The sequence below is a fragment of the Asterias amurensis genome, chromosome 21 (genome assembly GCF_032118995.1).
Source record: "Asterias amurensis chromosome 21, ASM3211899v1".
NCBI classification, from domain to species: domain Eukaryota; kingdom Metazoa; phylum Echinodermata; class Asteroidea; order Forcipulatida; family Asteriidae; genus Asterias; species Asterias amurensis.
In genome coordinates this window covers 14531854-14553247 of record NC_092668.1, presented here as the reverse complement: position 1 = coordinate 14553247, position 21394 = coordinate 14531854, and the positions used below count along the sequence as shown (strand labels likewise).

Sequence of the window (21394 nt, the reverse complement as noted above, 5' to 3'; positions counted from 1 at the left end):
CAAAAAGAGCTAAACTCGTGAACCAAATATTTGAAATGCAAGGGATATTGTTCGTCATTGGCGAAACACTTTGCTCTATAGTTTTTGACTTCAAACTTTGGGAATTTGAATTATACTCGGCCAAGAACATTGCCCTAATTTGCCCAAAAGCATAAGGGCACCTGTTCCAGAATGGAGTCTGTCCGAGTGACTTTGAAATATTGTTTGCGCGGGAACATTGAGTATTTAGCATCTAGCATTTGTTGCTATGGAGACCTACTTTAGCAGCATGCATCTATCGATAATACTGATTAGCGCCCTCTCGTGAATGAAATATCAGTTCAACGCCCTTTAAATGTTCAACACTCTTGAATATAAATATATATTTATTTTTAAAGCAGATGAAAACAACTCCCATCAAGTTCGACCTTCATCCTTTCGGCTCCTTTCGCTCACTCCTCCTCATCACGTTTTCTACAATCAATCTAATGGCGAATGGTTTTGGCCTTTGTTTATGCATTGTTTACTCCATAACAAGAATAAAAATTAGAAAGAATAAGATCAAGAAACAGAAAAAGAGCTAGATCAAACACAACAACGAGAACAACACTAAGAACGAGAACGACAACTAGAATATAAAATACAGCAACTACAAACTATCAAAAATAACACAGCACAACACGGACATCACATTTGCAGGTCCTTGTTTGATAAAAGACAAGTACCATTTTCTTAAGCAGCACGTTTCTGCTTATCAGATATTGGAGATGTATGCGCCTAGAATTGGTGCATCTTTCAATGATCTTCTTGCAAGGATGTTTCATGAATATGCAAAATCTTCCCGTCATGGAGCAATGTGATTGGCTGGTATTGCTTACTGATTTGCCCAACGCAGTGGTCATCAAAGATGGGTGACTTATTGTGTGTATGAACTTGGATGATAGATGGCATCTCAAAGACGATTCAGTCTTTGGTAATGTTAGGCCACCAAACATTGGCCAAGACATGAACCCAAAGTGCAAGTGACCACCACAGATACGCATGTGCATAGTGTGACGCGTTTCACTTCACGCATGCGCCCTCGCGCAATACGAGCACGATGGCAGCAGAAGAAAAAGAAATGGAGTCAAAAGGCTTTAGAGAATTCCCAGCGAAGTTAATTTAAATCCAGATCATATGCTCATGTGTAAACCACTCACATTGCAGCGCGAATCTCTCTTTATACTTTTTTATTTCACGAGAGGGTCTTGTGTGCCGAAAAGAGGGTATTTTTTTCCCAGAGAAAATTAGCCGACTGCTGGCCAGCCCTTTTGCGTTAAAGACCCTCACTGACGAACCGGTACTCACCAACACGCACGTGTACGACGAAGAGCTGATACCTCAATTTACAAAACGTAAAGTTTGGTGTGTTTGGATTTGGCGCAGTGGGCTTGACGAGCTAGCGGGGGTTTAAGTGCTGAGCCTCGGCCCATAAGTTGGCTCTTTATCCCTTGGCTTTCGTACTTGCCTCGTTTTGCACTGACTCAGCTAAGCCGGGGGAAGCTGGTCGTCTGAAGTCCCCCTAATCTTTCTTGATCATCTAGGCACCGAGTTTGTGTGGGCTATTGGCAATACTATGGAGATTTTAAGCGCACCTCTGTCTACTTTAGAGACATATACAGGAGGCGATCATGGACACAGAACACCGGTTAGACTAACGAGAGTTGAGAAAGCCGTGAGCAGCGGGCCACATCATCCAAGGCATGGGGGCTCTAGCTCCGATGGACCCCATGGGTCGACATGGGGAACGGCAGCCACTTCCGATAACCGAGACCACTCGACACGAGGTAAGGACATTGAAACTTCTCTGTCTTTTAGTGCAACATTTCTCCACTTTGTACAACTAATAAAGCCATCTTTAAGTAAACAAAACAAACGTCAACCGTTTTAAGCCCCTTCCTAAACGCAAGTAGACACTAAAATACAAAGTTAGAAAACAGATAAGAAGAGTTGCAGGTATCAATACTATATGAACTTCTACTTTTCAAATAATTTTATCAAGATTTAATTCAGTGAGTGCCGCCTTTATAAGTCGGTTGACAAGGCTTACATTACTATAATTTTTTTCATTATGTTTAGCTTATGATTTTAAGATAACATTACAAAAATAATATTTAATATCAAGTAATAAACCACTAGGAAAACTGACTTGGTAAAATAACGGTTGTATGGTTTCTGACTGGCACATCCGATCAAAGATATTGGCTAATAGGGAAGCCGCCGACAGGATAGCTCAGTTGATAGAGCGCCGATACGTTAATCCAAAGGTTGTTTGTCCAAGTCAAGCTTCAGTCAATTTTTGTTTTTGCTTAAACCAAATATAAATAATACCACACACTAAATTCTGTTGTGTTGGTCATCTGGAATTCCTTTACTGTTTTCACCCCTAATCTGAAACGTATAGAATCTAAACATTGTACAGCGAGTAAAATGAAACAACCAACCATTAAATTTAAGACAAATTAATCATATAATATTACTTTTAAACAGAGAATAATAAACTCCATCAATTAACAGTAAGTTTTAAAACATCAACCCCCCTTTCAATTGAAATAAAACAAATTCAGTCAATCTGTTCCCAGTAGCATGTCACTAATAACAACACACTGATGTTTCCGAAAAAACACTTCAAGAAATATGTTTTGAGACAACACAGGATGTCGAGGTAAAAATACCATAAAGGTCACAAAAGTTTAACTTGTGAATATTTAGGTTATTTGAAGGTTGTTTATTTGAATACGTTTGTCAAGCATAGATAGAATGAATCATAATTTAGTTATTAAAACCATTCACATACCGAGAAACAAAATACTTCGGGTGATTGTGGCATTTCTTGAAGTTCAACTAAGGGACTCTTAAAAGCGACTACAGTGGTGCAACTGAGCAAGCCCGAAGTACAAGTGTAGACCAGATTGTGTGTCCCCCACCCCCTGAAACTGAAGCATACTCGCAGTTGTGGCGACTTTAAAACAATGGAACAAAGATCCACACAATCTTTGTTTTATTCCACTTCAAAAACAGAGCAACAATTGCAAATGTTCAAAAGACTTGCGAACTCGGCGTATTGGCGAACTTGAAAACAAAGGGGACTATTGTGTCCGCCCTTAGCAAGATAAACACCCACAACTTAGTTTTCGTCAAAATATCGAAAAATACTTTCATACTTGAGAGAACAAAGGCGGAAGATTTGTTCTCGGTTGACGTCACAATAAACATTGTTTATGCTCAGTGGACATCAACAAAGAACGAACACTTTTAAGAAGACTGAATAATGTTATGAATGGGCGTGGCAGCATGGTTAACCCAAGAGAGCCGAGACTTTAACAAAGATGTTTTTTGTTTACCGAGGGAGGAAGCCCTGAAGATGACCCCTTCCAAAAGCTTCACAGAATCTTGATTTGTTAATAAGCTAATTAAGAAAAACCTGGATTTCAGGAAACTTCCAATACCTCTTTTTTCTCTCGTTGAAAATCGAAACTTGTCCAGATTATTGCCGACAATTTTGAGCGGTTATGTCCAAGTAGGAAGACTAATTTGCATTTGGGACACGCAATCTAAAAAGCGTTACGCGGTAACGTTTATCAGATTAAGATTACGGGGATAAAAAAAGCTCAAACCAACTTTGCTAAAGTGTGATGATTTTAAAAAGAAAGCCAATGTTGTTTTACCTGACATTTTCTTTTCAAAGCTCAACAAGGACATTTTTTATTTTTATTTTTTATAATGCGTAGAACTATAGAGATATTAAAGATGAGTCAATTAATTATCTGTTATTTGTTTCGTCTTGTCATTCATTCGTTACATTTATTTACTGAATATTTTGTATGACATTTAACCGGAGGTGGTCCAATGGTGAAATGGTTTCTAAGCGTTCATAAACGGATCCCGTAATGAGATTCCAAGATAGTAATGAAGAGAGCTTAATTTATTAAAATAAAAGCAAGACTTAGCGGAGACGATTATTCCAATTTAGAAAAACAATTTCGCCCATGTTTCTCCAGTATCCTCCGGAGGGCCATCAGAATGTACTCTCAGACTTCAAATTGGTGTTTGTTTAATGTTGAATTAAGATACAAAGCTTCCAGGGAATGTTTGACAAACGATTTTTTCGCAAAGTGTTTGTAAATTTCTTTATGCAAATTTCAGGGACGTCTGTTTGCTTAAAAATGCACTGACTTTCAAATTGCGTGAGTTTGTTTTTTGAATTAAACGTTGTATGACAATCAAATAATCGGGGGGGGGGAGAAAAAAGACAAAATCATCGCTGTAAATTACTTAAGTAAGTCATCGGACTAGAATCGACATTCGACCGGTCAGTGAACTACAAAAATCGAGTAGATTCACTCACTCCATGCCGTACACTTTGTCTATGTGTTATGCATGACGTCGTGTAATTTTCCTTCTCTGTCTACGCCGTGCCAGCCCGGCCAGTGCCGTCTTGAAGCGAGGGGGTAATTTACATACTTTTACCCGAGCGTAGATCGGCTCGCTCCCCAAAGGTTGGCTCTCAAATATTGGTTCTTGTAGGCCCCCTTTCCTTGGATTATAATTTAATCTAATCAGTGAAGGGTATTTAAGGTAAAAGAATAGCAGAGGGAAAGCAAAATGCAAAAACAAAGGACCCAAAACGAAACAGCAACAACAAGCAAACAAACAAACAAACAATTCTTTTTACATATTAAGTGTACCGAACCTGTGGGCAAAATTGTATAGCAAGAACGGTGTGTCGGCAAAATCAAGCCGAAGCTTAACCAGCGTATTTTTACTGGTAAGCAAGGGATTTGTACCGATGTGCAACACAGCTAGAATAACAATGCGGCGCTTACCATAATTGTAAGCATATACTGGTGACCGTAAGCATAATCTAACACAGTTAGCAGAGTGGTGAAATGAGGCCCCGATGTAAATTAAATATGGCGCACTATCAAATCAATCGTTCTGACGATTAAAACAAATCACCATAAGTTCTTCTCTCCGCCTAGTATCATAACGCGTGACTGTTATACAGATCATCCGCTTAAAAACAACATCATATTAGTCACCGTAGTTTCGTGGAAATAATACACCACGGTCATCAGTTTAAAAACCGTTTAAATTTAAGGAGGGAAATATACAAATTATATATGAAAGCTCGATGGATGGCAAACAACCTTAATGGTTGTAAACCACTGAGGGATTGGGCAGAATATTGTTGAAATTGAATCATTGAACAGCGCACTTATACAAACACAAAAGACGTCCCCCATGCCAGAGTCAAACATGACATGTTCATAAAACCATGTCCTTCATAATGTTATAGTTCTGGGTTTTGTTCTCTTAAATATCGGCAGAAACCAACATCGAATCGACAGGAAAAGATTCAGCTGAGGAAAACTCCGATGAAAGCGAGGCGAGTAAGAGGAGAAGACAACGCCGTCAGAGAACGCATTTCACCAGCCAGCAGCTGCAAGAGCTGGAGGGTAACTTTGCCCGTAATCGCTACCCGGACATGTCAACCCGGGAAGAAATCGCTGCTTGGACCAACTTGACAGAGTCTCGCGTACGGGTAAGAAAAACACAATAGATTATAAAAACCACAATCAATGCAAATCAGATCTTTCGAATTCCATCACATAACTGAATCCAAAGTAGCCCGTAGGCTTTGTTGAAATTAAATAACCCGTCTGAACTCCACCGAGGCACTGGAAACTATTGGTAATACTCCAAATAATTGTAGGTATAAAAACTTACTTGGTCGAGCAATGGAGATCTGTTGATATTATAAAACAAAACAATATGAGAAACTGCTCCACGAAACAAGGCACCTTGGTAAGGGGCTATGAACAAGAAGAAAATATCTAAGATGAAAATAACCGAGGGGAGCGGAAGGTAGGACTTGATATTCCTCTTAAAACAGCCTAGAGCCATGGCTTATTTAAAATTGAATATTAAACCAGTCTGAATAATGGCACTTAAAGGAACGTTACAGAATTGGTAAGAAACAAAAATCGTGAAGATCACAGATTTACATAAAACTTATGGTCTAATGATGATAGTAGAAAACATCCCTTGAAATATTTTTGTCTGAAATGTCATATTTGATGAGAAATAATTATTTTTAATTTTGGCATCGATGCAATGTAAAATTTGTTCTCGGTCACTCTTCTTTCGTGAACCAGATGGGCGATCGGTTTGTCATTTTATGTATATTGTGGATTACATAAAGTGCTTACACTGCCAGCAACTGTTTTGTAAGCAAAAACTAATTCTGTAATATTCCTTTAAGTTAGTTTAGATTATATAGATGGAATGAAACATGCACCAGGCAAGGAGTTCCAAAGAAATGCAATCAAGCTATTGGAATGGCTCTTTGTTAAATCTCAGCAAATCAAGAGTGTGTATAGGTGAGAAGAAGCAGGAAGTCTGGTTTCACACTCAAACATCCTTATAGGACGAATCATAGTTTTAAGACGTTTTCTCCACCAAGTAAAGATTAAAATCTTACTCACTCACCAACCAGGCTTACCCGGAAGTACGAACTCGTTCCCAGGGGTGGAAAATCCCACGTTGATTGAGTTGAACTGACACCCTGGGCTCGACTATTTCCACCTTGGTGTTAATTTTGTTAGCGTAATAGGGAGCAGTTAACACTCTGCATTGGTGTGGATAAGACTCTATTATAACTTCATTATCTAAGCCCCAATGGACAGTGAACCGGTCACGGCACTGTTTGAACCTCATGCGAAATGGCTAGTAACACAATCTGCTAAGCACGGCTGTTATTGCTAAGCCAATATCTAAGCTTATGGAACGCCCCTTACATTATAAAGTCAATTTCAAAAATACTGCTTACCGAAAGTAATTACTAAAAAAGCTTTTGTAGAAATTCTTGCTAACACAAATGTTTAGTGATTTGCCCACAAATGGCTTAGCACGCTGGCAAAACTTGCTAAGCGACTTGTGGTGAGTCGTGGCCGATCATTTTACCGGACTCAAGCTCTGGAGTTTCTGATCAGCAGAGTGTGGGTTCGAGGCGTCATATTTCATTAGTCAGTACATTTCAGTACAATAATTAATTTTGTGCAAAAGTGCTTACCGAAAAAAAAAAAAAAAAAAAAAAAAAAGCTTGCTACTTTCAATGAATTTCAGTGATTTTCAACCTTTTGAATTTAACCTTTTGACTGATGCAAAAACTCCTCCGTGGAACGTCAAACACAGTTGGTGATATCCATTGACGTCATGTTTTCGCTGTGAATTTTTTCCCGGTAAGCAAAAAGTGTAATTGCTTAGAGGCGGCACAGTTCCATAGAGCTGCTAAGCACAACAAAAATATGCTTAACAGAATAGGGTTATCAGCCCAGATAGGCCTCAGCTTAACATTAACAGTCTTTGACTATCATCATTTTGTTAAGCATCAATTTTTTTTGCTTATAAGCAGCTAAGAAATAACAACACCAAAACTTACATAGCACCCTAATCCATGCTCTGGGGCGCTGGACATTAAAAATACTAAGCAAGTCATATGGACACATTAAAAAATAAGTATTCGAGTTTTAACTTAAGGAAGAAAAACAAAATAGGAATTAACAAAAGCACCAGTTTCCGGCTGTGTTTAACAGAGCGAAACTTATGGAGTTGGTAACAACGCCACTTTACCATAAGTATGAAAATAGGACATTAGACTAGTTAGAGCCCCATAGTACACAGACCCAGTTATCGACATCATAATCCCTGTTAGATCATTTGATGAAGTCAAGGTGTTGATCCCGCAGCTTACTCGTTTAACACTCCGGTAGTTTGGACGGGGCACCCTGTCTGCTGTATCCATTTTCTGCATGTGTGAGCACGGTACCAGACTGGCCGCCTATATCGAGATTTCGAACACGCTTTAGCGAGTTACATGGTGGGTTTTGTGAGCATTTAAACGGTGTTGTTTATAAGATTAAAAGGCACTGGGCACTTTTTGCAATACATCAAAGATAAGCATTCTTTCTAGGTGTATTCCAACATATACATAACAAATCTGTGATTTTTTTTGCTCAATTGGTCATCGAACATGCAAGAAAATAATGAAAGAAAAAACATCAGATTCAAAAACTTGAGTGGGAAATTACTTCATTCTCGAAAACTACGTTACTTCAGAGGGAACCGTTTCTCACAATGTTTTATATTACCAACAGTAATTCTTCTTTGCTAATTACCATGTAAGTTGTTTATGCTAATATTTTGATGTGATTTTTTATTTTTGATCTAATATAACGAACCACGAGGGAAACTGACTTGGTAAATTTGATTTGTTAAATCTTCGGTTTATGTTTATCACATATAGAACTCAAGCCTACAACTACAAGGTCATATTTTGACAGTCACAGAAATCTCCTTCTGATAAGAAATGTTTTGAACAGATGTCTGGAGAACGAATTGTCAGTAAACGTCCCTTTATTGTGTTCACACGTTCATCGAATGCCATTGAACTGATGCTATTGGTATACCGGGGTTATTTTAATTTAAAGTGAATAACACACAAATAGGCCTAGCCCTGTAGTACGCATATATTGGCCTACGCAATGTTTTCAGAAAAAAAGAAAAAAAAAAAAACATTATTTGAAAAAAGAAAAGAAAAAAAAAAACCCAACAGCATCATAAATGCATATAAATAAGTATAGATGCGCGTTGCTGTATGTCTTTTAGAATGATCCGACAACGGCGAACTTGAAAATGAAGTTCTTGAAGGCACGAAACCTTCGAGTGTATCCCAAAATGTGCATACAACAAGGCAAAACTTTAGGCTCAATTGGTCATCGAAGTTGTAAGAGTTTGAAAGATAAAACGCCCTTGTTGCACAATGTGTGTGTTTTCAGAGGCCTGATAGTAGGCTTCAGGCCGGAAGTCTTTTGAGAAATTGCATCTTTCTCATGAACATGAATTTAACATTTACAATAAAGGGCACCCTAAAACAAAAGCCTCACATTATTTTAAGTGTGCGAATTTGTAATACTTTCGCACGTCAATATTAAGCATTGCAAACTAAAACCCCCAGTTTCTCCAAAATGTCCCACAAATTACTCAAGTTTATTTATTCCTTATTTACTCAAACTGAGCCAGTCTACCTGCAATTCAAATTAAAACAACTTATCCGGTGACATCTTCAGGCATTTATTTTTTATTTTGAAAGGGCATATTTTCCATAAATCAAACCTGACATTTTAACCGTTTAGCGTCCACACGAGTTTTTATTCCACCGCGCACCAATTGTCTTAATTAAGAGTGTGTTAATTGCTAGGCGTTGTGTGGGTGCGACATGACACTTTGTAGCTCGGATATTGAAGCCTGGTTAAGCTTCTTATTAAAAATAAAATAACAACAAGTTTGCATCACGACTGTATTAATAAAGGATTTGTGGATTTTCAGGTCTTATAAACCCCAGTAGTCCTGTAATCCACTTCTCTGGGCTCGCGAAGTGAAAGATTTGAGTTGAAAATGTAAACAGAGCCTTCATGATTTATGTTTGAGGATCTAGAGTGTACTTAGTTTCTGATTATGCCATGTTGAGCCCTCTTCACGAACCAGTCAGCCCCGAGATGAGTTTTTCATCTGTGTGTGCGGTCTCCAAGGTGACTGATCTTTTCCTATTTGAAGGAATAACTAGGCCAATATAAAATAATTAGCAGTGATTAAACTTAGTCTGTGCCGTATTTGCGCGGCTTTTCGACCTGTCAGTTCGCGAGTCCCACTGCGCAATCGCACGTCTACACCAATCAAGGTGGGTGATTGGTCAACTGTTGGGGGGGGGAGGGTTAATATCCAGGAAAAAAGGTGAGTCGGGTGTGTTAGACACCAGAGAAGTACAGCCAGCTGGCAAACTCATAAAAACAACATAATTTTTTTCTTCTTCGCCAAAGTGTAACCACCACATAACGACAGCCATTTTTCGACCGTGAGCTATCGTCACTTGACGGTGTGCCGCGTAGCGACACCTATGGCCTTGACTTAACCCATAAAATTAGAAAAATACCAGAATAAAAAATGGGTTAAGACTTCTTTTTCAACTCTTCCCAACTCAAATAACAACGTGATGTATGAGGGGGCAAACTCTCAAAGCCAAGGGGGAAATTAAACTCTTCTTTTTTCAATTATAGGATTCAAAGTGCCGCGTATTGGCCTATTGAGTTTTGTGTAATTGTTGATGTTCTGATTGTGACAGTCACAATCCTGGCGTTGTTTTTTCGCTGGACTGTCAAAGCTGATTAGAGTGTTAGTAAGGCCTTTATTCCATATGGGAAACTGTGTGCGTGTTTGGTTTGCAGTTCCCAAGTCGTCTCTACAGCTTGTTTCGTCTACTGTAAATTCGAACATTAGGGTAGTCAACTTAGACTTCAAGCTACCTTCTTTTGGTTTGGTTTAGTTTATGTGGCCACAGTAAACCCATATCAATATTGTTGTTGATTAGTAAACAACAGCTACATGAGTATTCATATGAATCTATTTGAACCCTGACCTCTAAAAGGCACTCTTATTTCGTAATAGATATTAGAAAATTCAGTTTTAAGGAAATGTTAACCTTTGGTAAATTACTCAAAAAATGAATGACCATACAAACTTTCTTGGTGATAAACCAGTTTTAACATGTCTAGTTAAATAACAGTTCATGAGATGCTTTTTCTAATCGATTAGGCTATTTAATAGTTCAACATAAAACTATCCAATATAACCAGGTTGGGTAACCAAGTTGACGGTTTAAACCAGTTTTATCAACTTCTAGTTAAACAAACCAATTAACTAGAATTTTATTTTATTTTAAATAAACGTCCTAATTTACTGCCATTCAACCTGTTTATAAATTCAGAAACAAAGTAAACTTTGACATTTTGATTTCGTCAAATGCTGACTGGCCTCAAAAAGGAATTGCTCAACTTGTTTATTCTGAATAATAAAGTCAGGGCACCTAAAGGTTAACGTGGTATATCAACTCAATGTTCTTTATGCGGTTGCTGAAGACGTCTGCGTATGTTCATACTCTCTTGTTTCTTCGTCTGACAACTACCGGCATCTCGTTAACCCCAAAGGAAGAATTTAGATCAAATCATTTTTCGAAAAAGATAAAAATGTTTCCAACATTAAAATAATACCCGTTGTCATAGGACAGTGGGTAGCTTTTGATTCGGTTTGGTCTGACCAAATGTACGACTTTTTCGTGATTTATTTTTTTACGACTTTGTATTTTATATAATAAGCATTTTTTTCTAGCGAGTTCAATCCTTTCGTCTAATCAAAACGGACACTTTCCCGTCATATCAGGTGCAAGTAATTTCTTAAGGTGTACCATGTCTTAAACAGATTTTGTTCGGACTGATCCGTAAATAGGTTCACGATTAGCAGCGTAATGAGCGAGCTTAGTCCCCGGTGTTTTTCGCATCATCTCCCGGTAGCAGTACAGTGCTCTGCCCCGGTCCATAGAAACTAACCTTGGACACAAAATTTAATAAACGTCAGGGTGATTTTTGAAGCGCACATGCATGACACAATAACACGTTTTGACTTTGACATTTTTTACTTCATGTAACCATGAACTGAAAATGAGAGAAACATAATGTACAGGACATTTTTTAAGTCTTTTTTTTATATATTCTTAGGCTCTTCTCCGGTGTTAGAATGTTTCTACGCATCATCGGGTAAAAAGTGCAATGAATTGGGCAGACGTTTTGAGTCGACAGCCCGTATCTGCTGATGACTCTAACAGACCCAACATAACCAGTCTCTTGCACTTTAACAGTATGCTAATTTCAAACTCGCGTATAAATCGTGATCAAACGCATGCATTCTGTTAATTGAAAAACTTCTGGGGGAGGGGGGGGGGGGGAAAGCAGGATGAATTTTAAATTATCTTGAATATCTTTCGTAAGGTATTTGTTTGTATAATTGAAATGGCAGGGCTTAATGAAGGGGTTGGATCGCCAAATGATTTCTTTTTGTTCAGGGCTGTGAAATTGCTTTGCTTTCTAACCTCGACAGGTTTTTTTCTTGACTCGTAAAATTCGTGCGATTACAATTATTTTCCCGCACGATTATTTTTTCTCCACACTCTGGTAAATCGTGATTAAACGACAGAGGCGGTGGTAAATGGCTTTCAGTGTTTCCACTGATCGAATGACATCCTCTGCTATTATTAATTCATATTGTATGGTGTTGAAAAAACCCGAGTTATGGCAAACATTTTGACATATAGTAATTGTGGAAACATTTCATCGCTATAATATTTTAATAAATACCGAAGTCTGATATAGCACACGTATCTACCAAAAAGGTACTGAAGGCGCTTGCAGTATATACTTTTCCCCCAGAAAGATAGGTCATTGAATTTATGAAATTCTGAGACCCAATTATGTAGCACCTTTATCAGGGTTTACAGGGTGCTACGGCGCATTCAGCAGCCACTGCCAGGAACACCGGGGCGAACCCCTTTCCTTAGCGATAAGTGTTACTGTTATATGTTACGTGCATTGCACAACGCACGGGACCAATGGCTTTGTCCCAGCCGAAGGACGAAGCTATACACGTGAGCAACGCGTATAGAGCATGTTTTACTCCGTCGATTTCAACAAAAATCCATTGATTTTAACTCCTGTCTCATTCAATTTGGTTTGAAACAGTCAAAAGGAGTAATTCAATTTTACCATTTTAGCTTTCACTGGTCAAATGAGATCATTCAATTTGATTTAATTTGGACGCAAGACTTACATGTATATCATTTTAAATTTATATCCAGACTCTAATAAAGCAACTCTGATGTTTGGAAAAACAAAATCTGTCTAAACTTTTGTTTGACTTGTATTTATAACAACATTTCTTTTGTTATGTTTTTTTTTTATAGATCTGGTTCAAGAACCGACGAGCCAAGTGGAGGAAGCGGGAACGCAATCAGCTGAACGAACTCAAGAACGGGTTTGGTTCCCAGTTTAACGGCTTGATGCAACCGTTCGATGACGGGCTCTACTCCGGGTACTCCTACAACAACTGGGCCGCGAAATCCGCCTCAAACCCCCTCGGAGCGAAGAGCTTTCCATGGTCGTTGAATTCTCTCGGCTCGGTGTCTTCTCAACCGATGTGTTTCAACTCCCCACCGTCTGCCGTCAGTCCAAACTTCTCCTCGGCACCCATGAGCGGGGTGACACCGCAGAATCTCGGTCCTCTCAGTCACCAGGCAGGGGCTCCGCCGTCTGGAGCGTCAGGATGCCCGCATGGCTCATCGCCCTACGTGTATCGAGAACCGGCTTCCGGGAGTCTAGCATCGTTGTGTTTGAAGGCAAAGCAACATTCCACCGGAGTTGGGAGCTTCACATATCCAGTTCAGAATCATACACTCTCAGCGTGCCAGTATGCTACTCTAAACGGGCAGCCATGATACTACTAGTCTCACCTCAAGGACTATTCCATTCTGCTTGTAGCTTCAGGAGAAGCATGTATCTCACAGACGATGGCATCTTTAGGCCTCCGTAGGATTACTATAGTTACGGTTGGCTTAGCGAAGCCTGCGTCCTTTTTAAAGAGGACTTGGATTGGAGTCCAACCTCACCCAGCAGAACACTGTTTGATGTAAACCAGTATTCACAGAACCAGACTACAGTATTTGTTAGTCTAGAGTAACGTAGACTCCTGTCCAGGCTGAAACCAATTATTACATTCACAACACATTTTTAATATGCTGCCATTGGTGTCGCGTGGGCCCTATAACTGTACAACGCCAATGGCGAATACTAACGTTCATGATATAAAAAGAGGCCACACTTATTATAATAGTTTGAATGCACTTTATTGAAATAAGAGAAAATGAAACTCTTCCTTTGGCTGTGACTGAATCAAACGACTTGAGCTTAGGCTACGGACGTGTGTCAGATGCAATTGTGTCCGCCATGCAAAACTATCCGCTCCGGACACTTTTGCATATGCAATCGTGTCCGGGGCTAATCATGATTTGCAAAAAAATGGCGAACGTGTTCCGTCGACCAAGGGCGTTTAATTTACTGCAAGTACGGTTTTGCACGGGGGCGGACACAACTGCATATGCAAATGTGTCCGGGCGGACACAATTGCATTATGCAGCAGCGTCCGGGCGGACACGATTGCATATGCAATAATGTCCTCCGGGTAGTATTGCATAGAGGACATAATTGCATGCGACACCGGCCGTTGAACGCAGTGACCGTACAAGAATAATTAGTTTTTTTGGCTGAAATATTATTTATGTATAATGAAGAAAATTAACTAGAGTGGGATTTGAACCAATCACCTCCGGATTAATCCGACCTGCCTAATGTCTGTCAACATTTTTGGAGGTGCCAGTCAGAAAAGCAAAACATTCAAACGAAGAAATAGACTGGTACTATATTTCAATAATGGTGTTAAGATCATTCAGCTACACAGGGAAGCAAACATTGATTACAACAGTACATAAACACGTGCACACATTTCCGTATCCTGCCACCACTTTTACATCCGCAATGAAATAAACTAGAATCTATTAGACTCATGAGATGTTTACGTTCCTTCTGGTAAAAATGAGTTTCAAAAGTTGTGGCAGATCGGAAATCTTTCCACAACAGTTGATATTAAAATTTAGTAAAACTATTACACTTACTTTCAATTGACATCTCGCTAACAATTGGGTAGCGAGCCCTCTTGGTACCCGAGCTGACTCCCCGAACCCCCGTAGGTAGCAGCTGAAACATCCGTGCCCAGTTTACGGACCGTAAGACTTGACATAAAAACAGAGCTTCTTCGCATGTGTTGATGCTATGTTTGCCCCCTGTAGTCTCTCTATCGAGCCGCCATTCAATCACTCGACACTTAAACTTAAATGGCGATACTAGAGTATAGTTTTTATCCCAAACTTGCTGGCATTTCCAATGCTCTCAAGCTTATCTCACACAAGTCTCGTCTGTTTACCATTTAAATGGGTACCAGTCTGCTTAACTGTCGGAAATACAATACCCAGTTACAGCACTTAAAGCAATGCGGTAAACAAATCGTGACGTCATAAGGTCAGGGGTCAATTCACACGTCTGAAGACACACAATGGTGTCTTTCTCACAAACGCCCATCACTGATATGACCACGGCCACATTTAATGGAGCTGCGAAAGCAAAAAGCATGTTTATCTGTTTTTTTTTTTTTTTGAGGATACCAGTTAATGTCTACATGACATGGTATTTTGGCTGGTATAAACACTTTCTTTGGAAGCCGTTTTTCGAAATTAGACGCAAGTCCAACTATTTTTTAATAAACCTTATTGAATGAATCCAAATAAATGAATGAGTGAAATATGCTTTAATTATTAATTTGCTTTTAATTAAGACGTATCTTAGTGTACACCAAAAGGGGATTTTGCTTTGTTTTGGTGTTAATAACTCAACGCTAGGTGGCAGCAGACACATTTTGTACAGCACCCACCCTCTATATCTCATTTTTAATAAATACAGTTATGTATATATTTGTAATTAATGCTTCATTCTTTATGATGACTTTATAGAAGTGTCCGTTTTGTTCTATAGACTGAAATGCAAATGAAAGTGGTTTGATTTAAGAGTTCGATGAATAGTAACAATAGAATTGATTGTTTTGGTATTTTTCCGGTGTCCATAAGTCCTTATTTGGTATATTACTCAATAGTATAACTTATCTAGATGTAACACCAATCATTGCCAAAGGTTGAGGATGTCAAATGTATTTGTTTATTGCAATATTTCAAAAGTTTTCTGCATCAGGATGATAACAGTTTATTTCAGAGTTCTTAAAGGTGCCAGCCGTCGATTTCATCTTTAGGATTAATCTTAGGACTTAGAACGAGTAAGTTCCGTATTCATAGACGTCCCATTGAACCCATTCTAAGTTAGGACTAGTTACTCGTCCTAACTCGAGATAAGATTAATCCTAGCGTTTCGTGAAATCGGCTGCGGGTTAAATGTTCGGTCGATTTGATCCGAAAATTTTGATTTAAATTTAAATAGCCAACTTGTTTTTATAAATTCGAAAAAACGTTTAATCCATTAAGCTGTTGCACAAAAATAGTAATTCAACGACGACAATTTGGAATTAATTAAAAACCTATTGTTGGAATTCAAACATTATCCCACGACCAACACAAATATGTTTGCCTGTTGCCTGTAACTTAAGCATTGTCCGTCGCATATAGGCATGTATGTTTCTTCTTTGGTTTTGTACCATCGGTCAAAACTCGTTCGGTAAAACCAATTAGTAAAACAACAAAGCAAACAAATTTGAGGGAACATTTATAGGTTTGTGGTTTACTTTGTATCTTTGATAAAATCCTAAATCAGCAAAAAGCAATATTTGATGATTATCTCAAAACCTTGAATCTTTGTTCCCAAACATTTTATTATAAATCAACAAAACCGATTGACACTAAAAACACAGGCATCTAATTAATTAGTCATATTTTGTGCGGGTCGAATCTTTTACTTGTGTAGATTGTGTCATTGTTTAAATAATGTTGATAAGGCTGAAATAAAAGATAAATACTAAGAGGTATTCACTGACAATCAATCGCAAGAATTCTTTATTTACTCAACGTCTGGTGTACAACAAAACTCATGTAGTTTTCCTTTTATAACTCGAGTATCAAACAAACAAGCAACATTACAAGTTTTCCCTATCAATTTCAGCAAAATTAGCGTCAAATTTAAACGTTGATTTCTTATTCGTTTTTGAGCAAAATTTAAACAGTGTCTTACGATCCCCAAGAATAATGTGAATATTCAAAATGCGAATAAACTCTCAGTCTCTTCTTGTAGATTGTCTGGAACTGTTTTAAATAAGCCATGTGTGTTAGACTTGAATATGTCTGGTACAATGACGTGCTTGATCACAAGTTACCACTTAAATTTGAATTCCCCAGACTATCGAGACAGTTGCTGTGTCACATGATTAGGGGCAAGCTTTTGCGTAGTAACGTATAAGAGACGGTGAGCACCCATACATTTTTTTGAATGAAGGTGTATGGCACAATGGAACCAGGGTCTGCTCATCTGGAGGTTGCTATACAAAAGCTTGCCCCGAATCATGTGACATAGCAACTGTTTCTGGCGAATTAGAATTTAAGTCGGAACTGTACATTGCTCCATGTGACATAGTCATAACAGTGAAAATGATTTTAGGTTTAAGCAGTTGAGTCAAAATCACTCAAACTCATGAAACTGATTTAGATAGTTTTTTGCCGGAAAAGAGCAGGAAAACAGTCATATTGTCAATAAAAATACTTGTGATATTTGTACAATATTCTTAGCCTACGCTGTCACGTCTTATAACATGTATACATTTGTTGGTGTTTATATACCTCACACACAGAGATCCTTGTCATTTGATTGGTGGAAGACGCGTCACATGTCATCCATTATTCAGTCACGTGTTTACTGCCGCGACACTCCAACATTTAATATCGGACAGGTGTCCGTCCAAATATAGGACGTTTCGTCTTTCAGACTGTGTGTATCGTAGTTATGTTTTCGATGAAACAACTTCAAAATGACAAGGCTCTATGTGTGAGTTGTATGAACAAACTTTGAATGCTTTTTGTTCGTGAAATGACGGAGGACAGCAGGATTTTGGAATGCAGCTAAAATTTTGCACCAGACTAAAGCACATACCTGTACTTTAGGTTCAGTGGTGGGGCTACATCTAGGTAATAGTTTGGGGCTACATTAGAGATATTTGTTACAATAGGGTACAGGCTGCATTAAAGTTTACCCTTAGCCAAGCCAGTTAATGAAGTAATAAACAAAGTTGAGAAATAAAGAATTACAAACTTAATGAAACAAAGATGCAAAATAATAAAGAAATTGCCACAAAAAAAGAGTAAGGAATAAAGAACCAACTAAATAATTCAATAAAGGACTAAAGGAATCATGATTTGCACCCATTTTGCTTGCTCGTTTTGCGAAATCTCTTGTCGCAAAACGAAAACTAAATTTAACAATCTTGAAGGAATCTTCATATTATAGTTTCGCCTACTCTTTAAATGAACAATCAACTCAAAGTCGCATAGTCCGTCCGTCAAAATGAAATTAAAGTGACTTAGAGGCAAATCATTGAAGTAAGAATGCATGAAAGTGAAATTGTCCGCTCATTTGCCAAAAATGACAAGAAGAACTTCTTCTAAGAATTCTTTATTAAGAAACTTAACAAGTAGTTGTTTAACCAATCTTAAGCCTGCTGAAACTTCTCAGCGTGAATAAAATTATTTAAAAAACTGTCGCCAATGGCCAAACAACTTCTTTGATGTCATGTTTCAAAAACCTGAGCCTATTTTACTCATCAGCTTATAATCTGCCGAGAAAGAAACATCTTTGAAGTCTTCCGTCGCCATGCCAGTGAGATTACGGGATAAGGGTCATCCCTCAGACTCCGGGCCCTAGGAACATTCTGCCAAGCTTCTCGTTCCTTAAATCGCGACCCTAACGCCGGACGTCGCTCTCCCTATCCCCCCTGTCAGAGAGTCACCTGCTCGTTTTTTACGCATTGGTTTTAGAGCTGGGGGAATTAACAGCACATCTGCTTGCGAAATCCATAAGAAATGGCTTCATTTAAAGCACCCCATCCGTCTATTTTCCCAATGTCTTCACTACAGCGCGAACTCTCTGACCAGTGCCCGGCATAATCATGAATACAAATTACACTTTGAGAAAGAAGAAAACGGGGCATGAATTCTCAAGTTTGTTTCTTTTGAGATCGGGGGGTGAATGACTTCGGGGTACACAAACATGATTGAGTTTTGTCACAAGCGGAGTTTTCGTAACTTTGATTGATTTTGTTTCTGTTTTGTGTACTGGTCTAAGTGCACTGTATGCTAACCCAAACGCCTTCTGTCAAGCTTATAAACACATCTCAAGAATACCTTAGTGGTTTTTGTTTGTTGGGTGGCTGACATTACACGGCAACAACTATATCAATTTCATTCTGAACGCCTTCCCTGCGGTGGTCCTTAGGGGTCGAGGAGCGAAAGCACTGACGGGGCGCTCGGTCAATTCTCCCCCGCGTTTCAAGCCTTGGTTACCCCTTCATCAGCCAACATTGCCGTACTATGTATCATTTGTTCACTCCCGAATTCCTTGTGTACGTTGATCGCCACGTGCCGGGGTCCCGGTCCGGCACGTGGGCACCTTGCGTACCAGTCGCTTCCATTGTTTCCTAGTCATCTATGGTAGATAGTTGATGAACGAGGCGGATGATTCGATGGGACTTTTAGTAGAGTCGACCCAGGCGAGTGGACTCCTTCCAATCGGTAAAACCCGACCGATGTCGAGACGAAAATCTAAAACAAGAATAATATTTTTTGTTAAAACAGTATTTTTTTCGAGTAGAATTTTAGCTTTCGCAAACAACTTACCAACCAAAAGGAACTATGGTACGAATGCAAAAAATAGTTAAAGGAACACGTTGCCTTGGATCGGTCGAGTTGGTCTTTGGACAACGTTTGTAACCGGTTGTAATAAAATGCATATGGTTAGAAAGATGTTGAATATAACGATCCACACAAACACGCCTCGGTTTTCCTTTAACTCGTCGACTAACAGGGTTGGCCATTTAGTGGAGTCATTTTGGTTGACAATAACATACGGTGAACTTAAACCTCCCCAAAAATCTAAAAGGATTGCTTTGCACTTAAATAAGTAGGTCGGAAACCATAATCAGACGATGTTTTATTGAAAAGTTGAATCTGCCAGATATAAAACTGCTGCCTTGAGGGCAAATTCATACTAAAATGGTTCATAAAAAAGTCACTGTTTTGCTCTAGAATTATGATTCTACGCTGAACCTGACCTGTATGTTGAGGGGGCTGATCATACTGCTTTCAATGTGTTTTCATCGAATCAACCGTCAGTGCTCATCAGCTTGACCTGAAAGAAAATATGAATGTTGTTGAGGCATTTATTGCATCGAAGTTTATTTTATGCCTTTAAAGGCAGTGGACACTATTGGTAAATACTCAAAACAATTATTAGCATAAAACCTTACTTGGTATAGGTATTGGTATGAGTAATGGGGAGAGGTTGATAGTATAAAACATTGTGAGAAACGGCTCCTTCTGAAGCGACATAGTTTTCGAGAAAGAAGTAATTTTCCACGAATTTGATTTCGAGACCTCAAATTTAGAATTTGAGGTCTCGAAATCAAGCATCTGAAAGCACACAACTTCGTATGACAAGGGTGTTTTTTCTTTCGCAATTATCTCGCAACTTCGACAACCAATTGAACTAAAATTTTCACAGCTTTGTTATTTTATGTATATGTTGAGATACACCAAGTGAGACGACTGGACTTTGACAATTACCAATAGTGTACAGAGTCTTTAAGAGTCCTAACATCTAAACATCAAACTTTGTGTCACCAATGTCCAGTCATGGAGACGCTGTAACTAAAAACACTGAAGCCTAAAAGGATATCCCGGGCTTTCTTAACAATTCCATTTTAATTACCTATTAAATATCAGAGAATACTTGATATTCATGGAAACCCATACAGAAGAAAAAGAAGGGGGGGGGGAGTCAGTCAAAATAGAAAGCCAGCTGAATCATAGAGTTTATATTCGCTATTTCCCTAAAGAAAATCCCCCCTCACAAACAAATTTGCGCGCCGAAATTGTTGGACGGATCAGAAATGCCAGAGATTCAATTTACACGATCGATGGCTGGTTTTAACTGGTTTTAACCGGTCTACTCCGGTCTCATTTAGACGTACTCTGAGATGAAGCAATTGTAATCCGCTAAAGCCCCAGCAAGCGGTCGCTAAATCTCTCTTCTATTCGTAGAAGTCTTCTTATTACCGTATACGTTTCATTTTAAACACTTGCAGGCAACTGACTGAACACACCGCTGTTTTATATTGCGATGCTGTGGGGTAGATAAATATTACAATTCGATTTTACCGTGCGATCGCTTTAATAGCCGAGTCCATTCTTTTGAAAATACAGAAGTTATCATCACAATATTCTCTAAAGAAAATAAAAGACATCTCAAAAATTAATGTTGCTTTACATTTTAACTTTGGGGCAACTTAAGTGCAAAAGAGATAACTATTTTGACGAGCATTTAACCTGTTTCTGGACATAAACATCATTTTCAGTCTGCCATTGCTCATTTTTTAGTTGTCTTTTATAAAACGGACATGGTAAAGGCCTTTTTTTACACAACTTAATTATACAATATATTGTCTTCGAAAAATAGAACTAAGAGCCATAACTTTAAATAAATTTGATTTACCAATAAACTTTGGGACAGCTTGAAGGCAAAATACGACTAGCTAACGGGACAATTACCAGTTTATACGATTAAGTTTACCAACCCTAGTTATATATAATTGAAAATTCTTTTCAGTTTAAAAAAGT

General features: G+C 38.6%; 1 protein-coding gene and 1 long non-coding RNA gene across 2 annotated transcripts in view; one reads left to right on the top strand and one right to left on the bottom strand.

The window, feature by feature from the left end:
* Positions 1-1173: 1173 nt before the first annotated feature.
* LOC139953226 (pituitary homeobox x-like) lies at positions 1174-16305 on the top strand. Its single transcript, XM_071952689.1, has 3 exons — positions 1174-1805; positions 5349-5563; positions 12869-16305. The coding sequence occupies exons 1-3, from the start codon at positions 1595-1597 to the stop codon at positions 13397-13399; spliced, it is 957 nt and encodes a 318-aa protein (XP_071808790.1). The 5' UTR covers positions 1174-1594; the 3' UTR covers positions 13400-16305.
* Positions 16306-16312: 7 nt separating this feature from the next.
* LOC139953227 (uncharacterized) overlaps positions 16313-21394 on the bottom strand; it is a 36314-nt gene continuing 31232 nt past the window's right edge. Inside the window, exons 4-5 of the long non-coding RNA XR_011787954.1 lie at positions 19831-19907; positions 16313-19321 (exon numbers count right to left, since the gene is read on the bottom strand). This is a non-coding gene — a long non-coding RNA (uncharacterized lncRNA). The remainder of the gene's footprint in view (positions 19322-19830; positions 19908-21394) is intronic.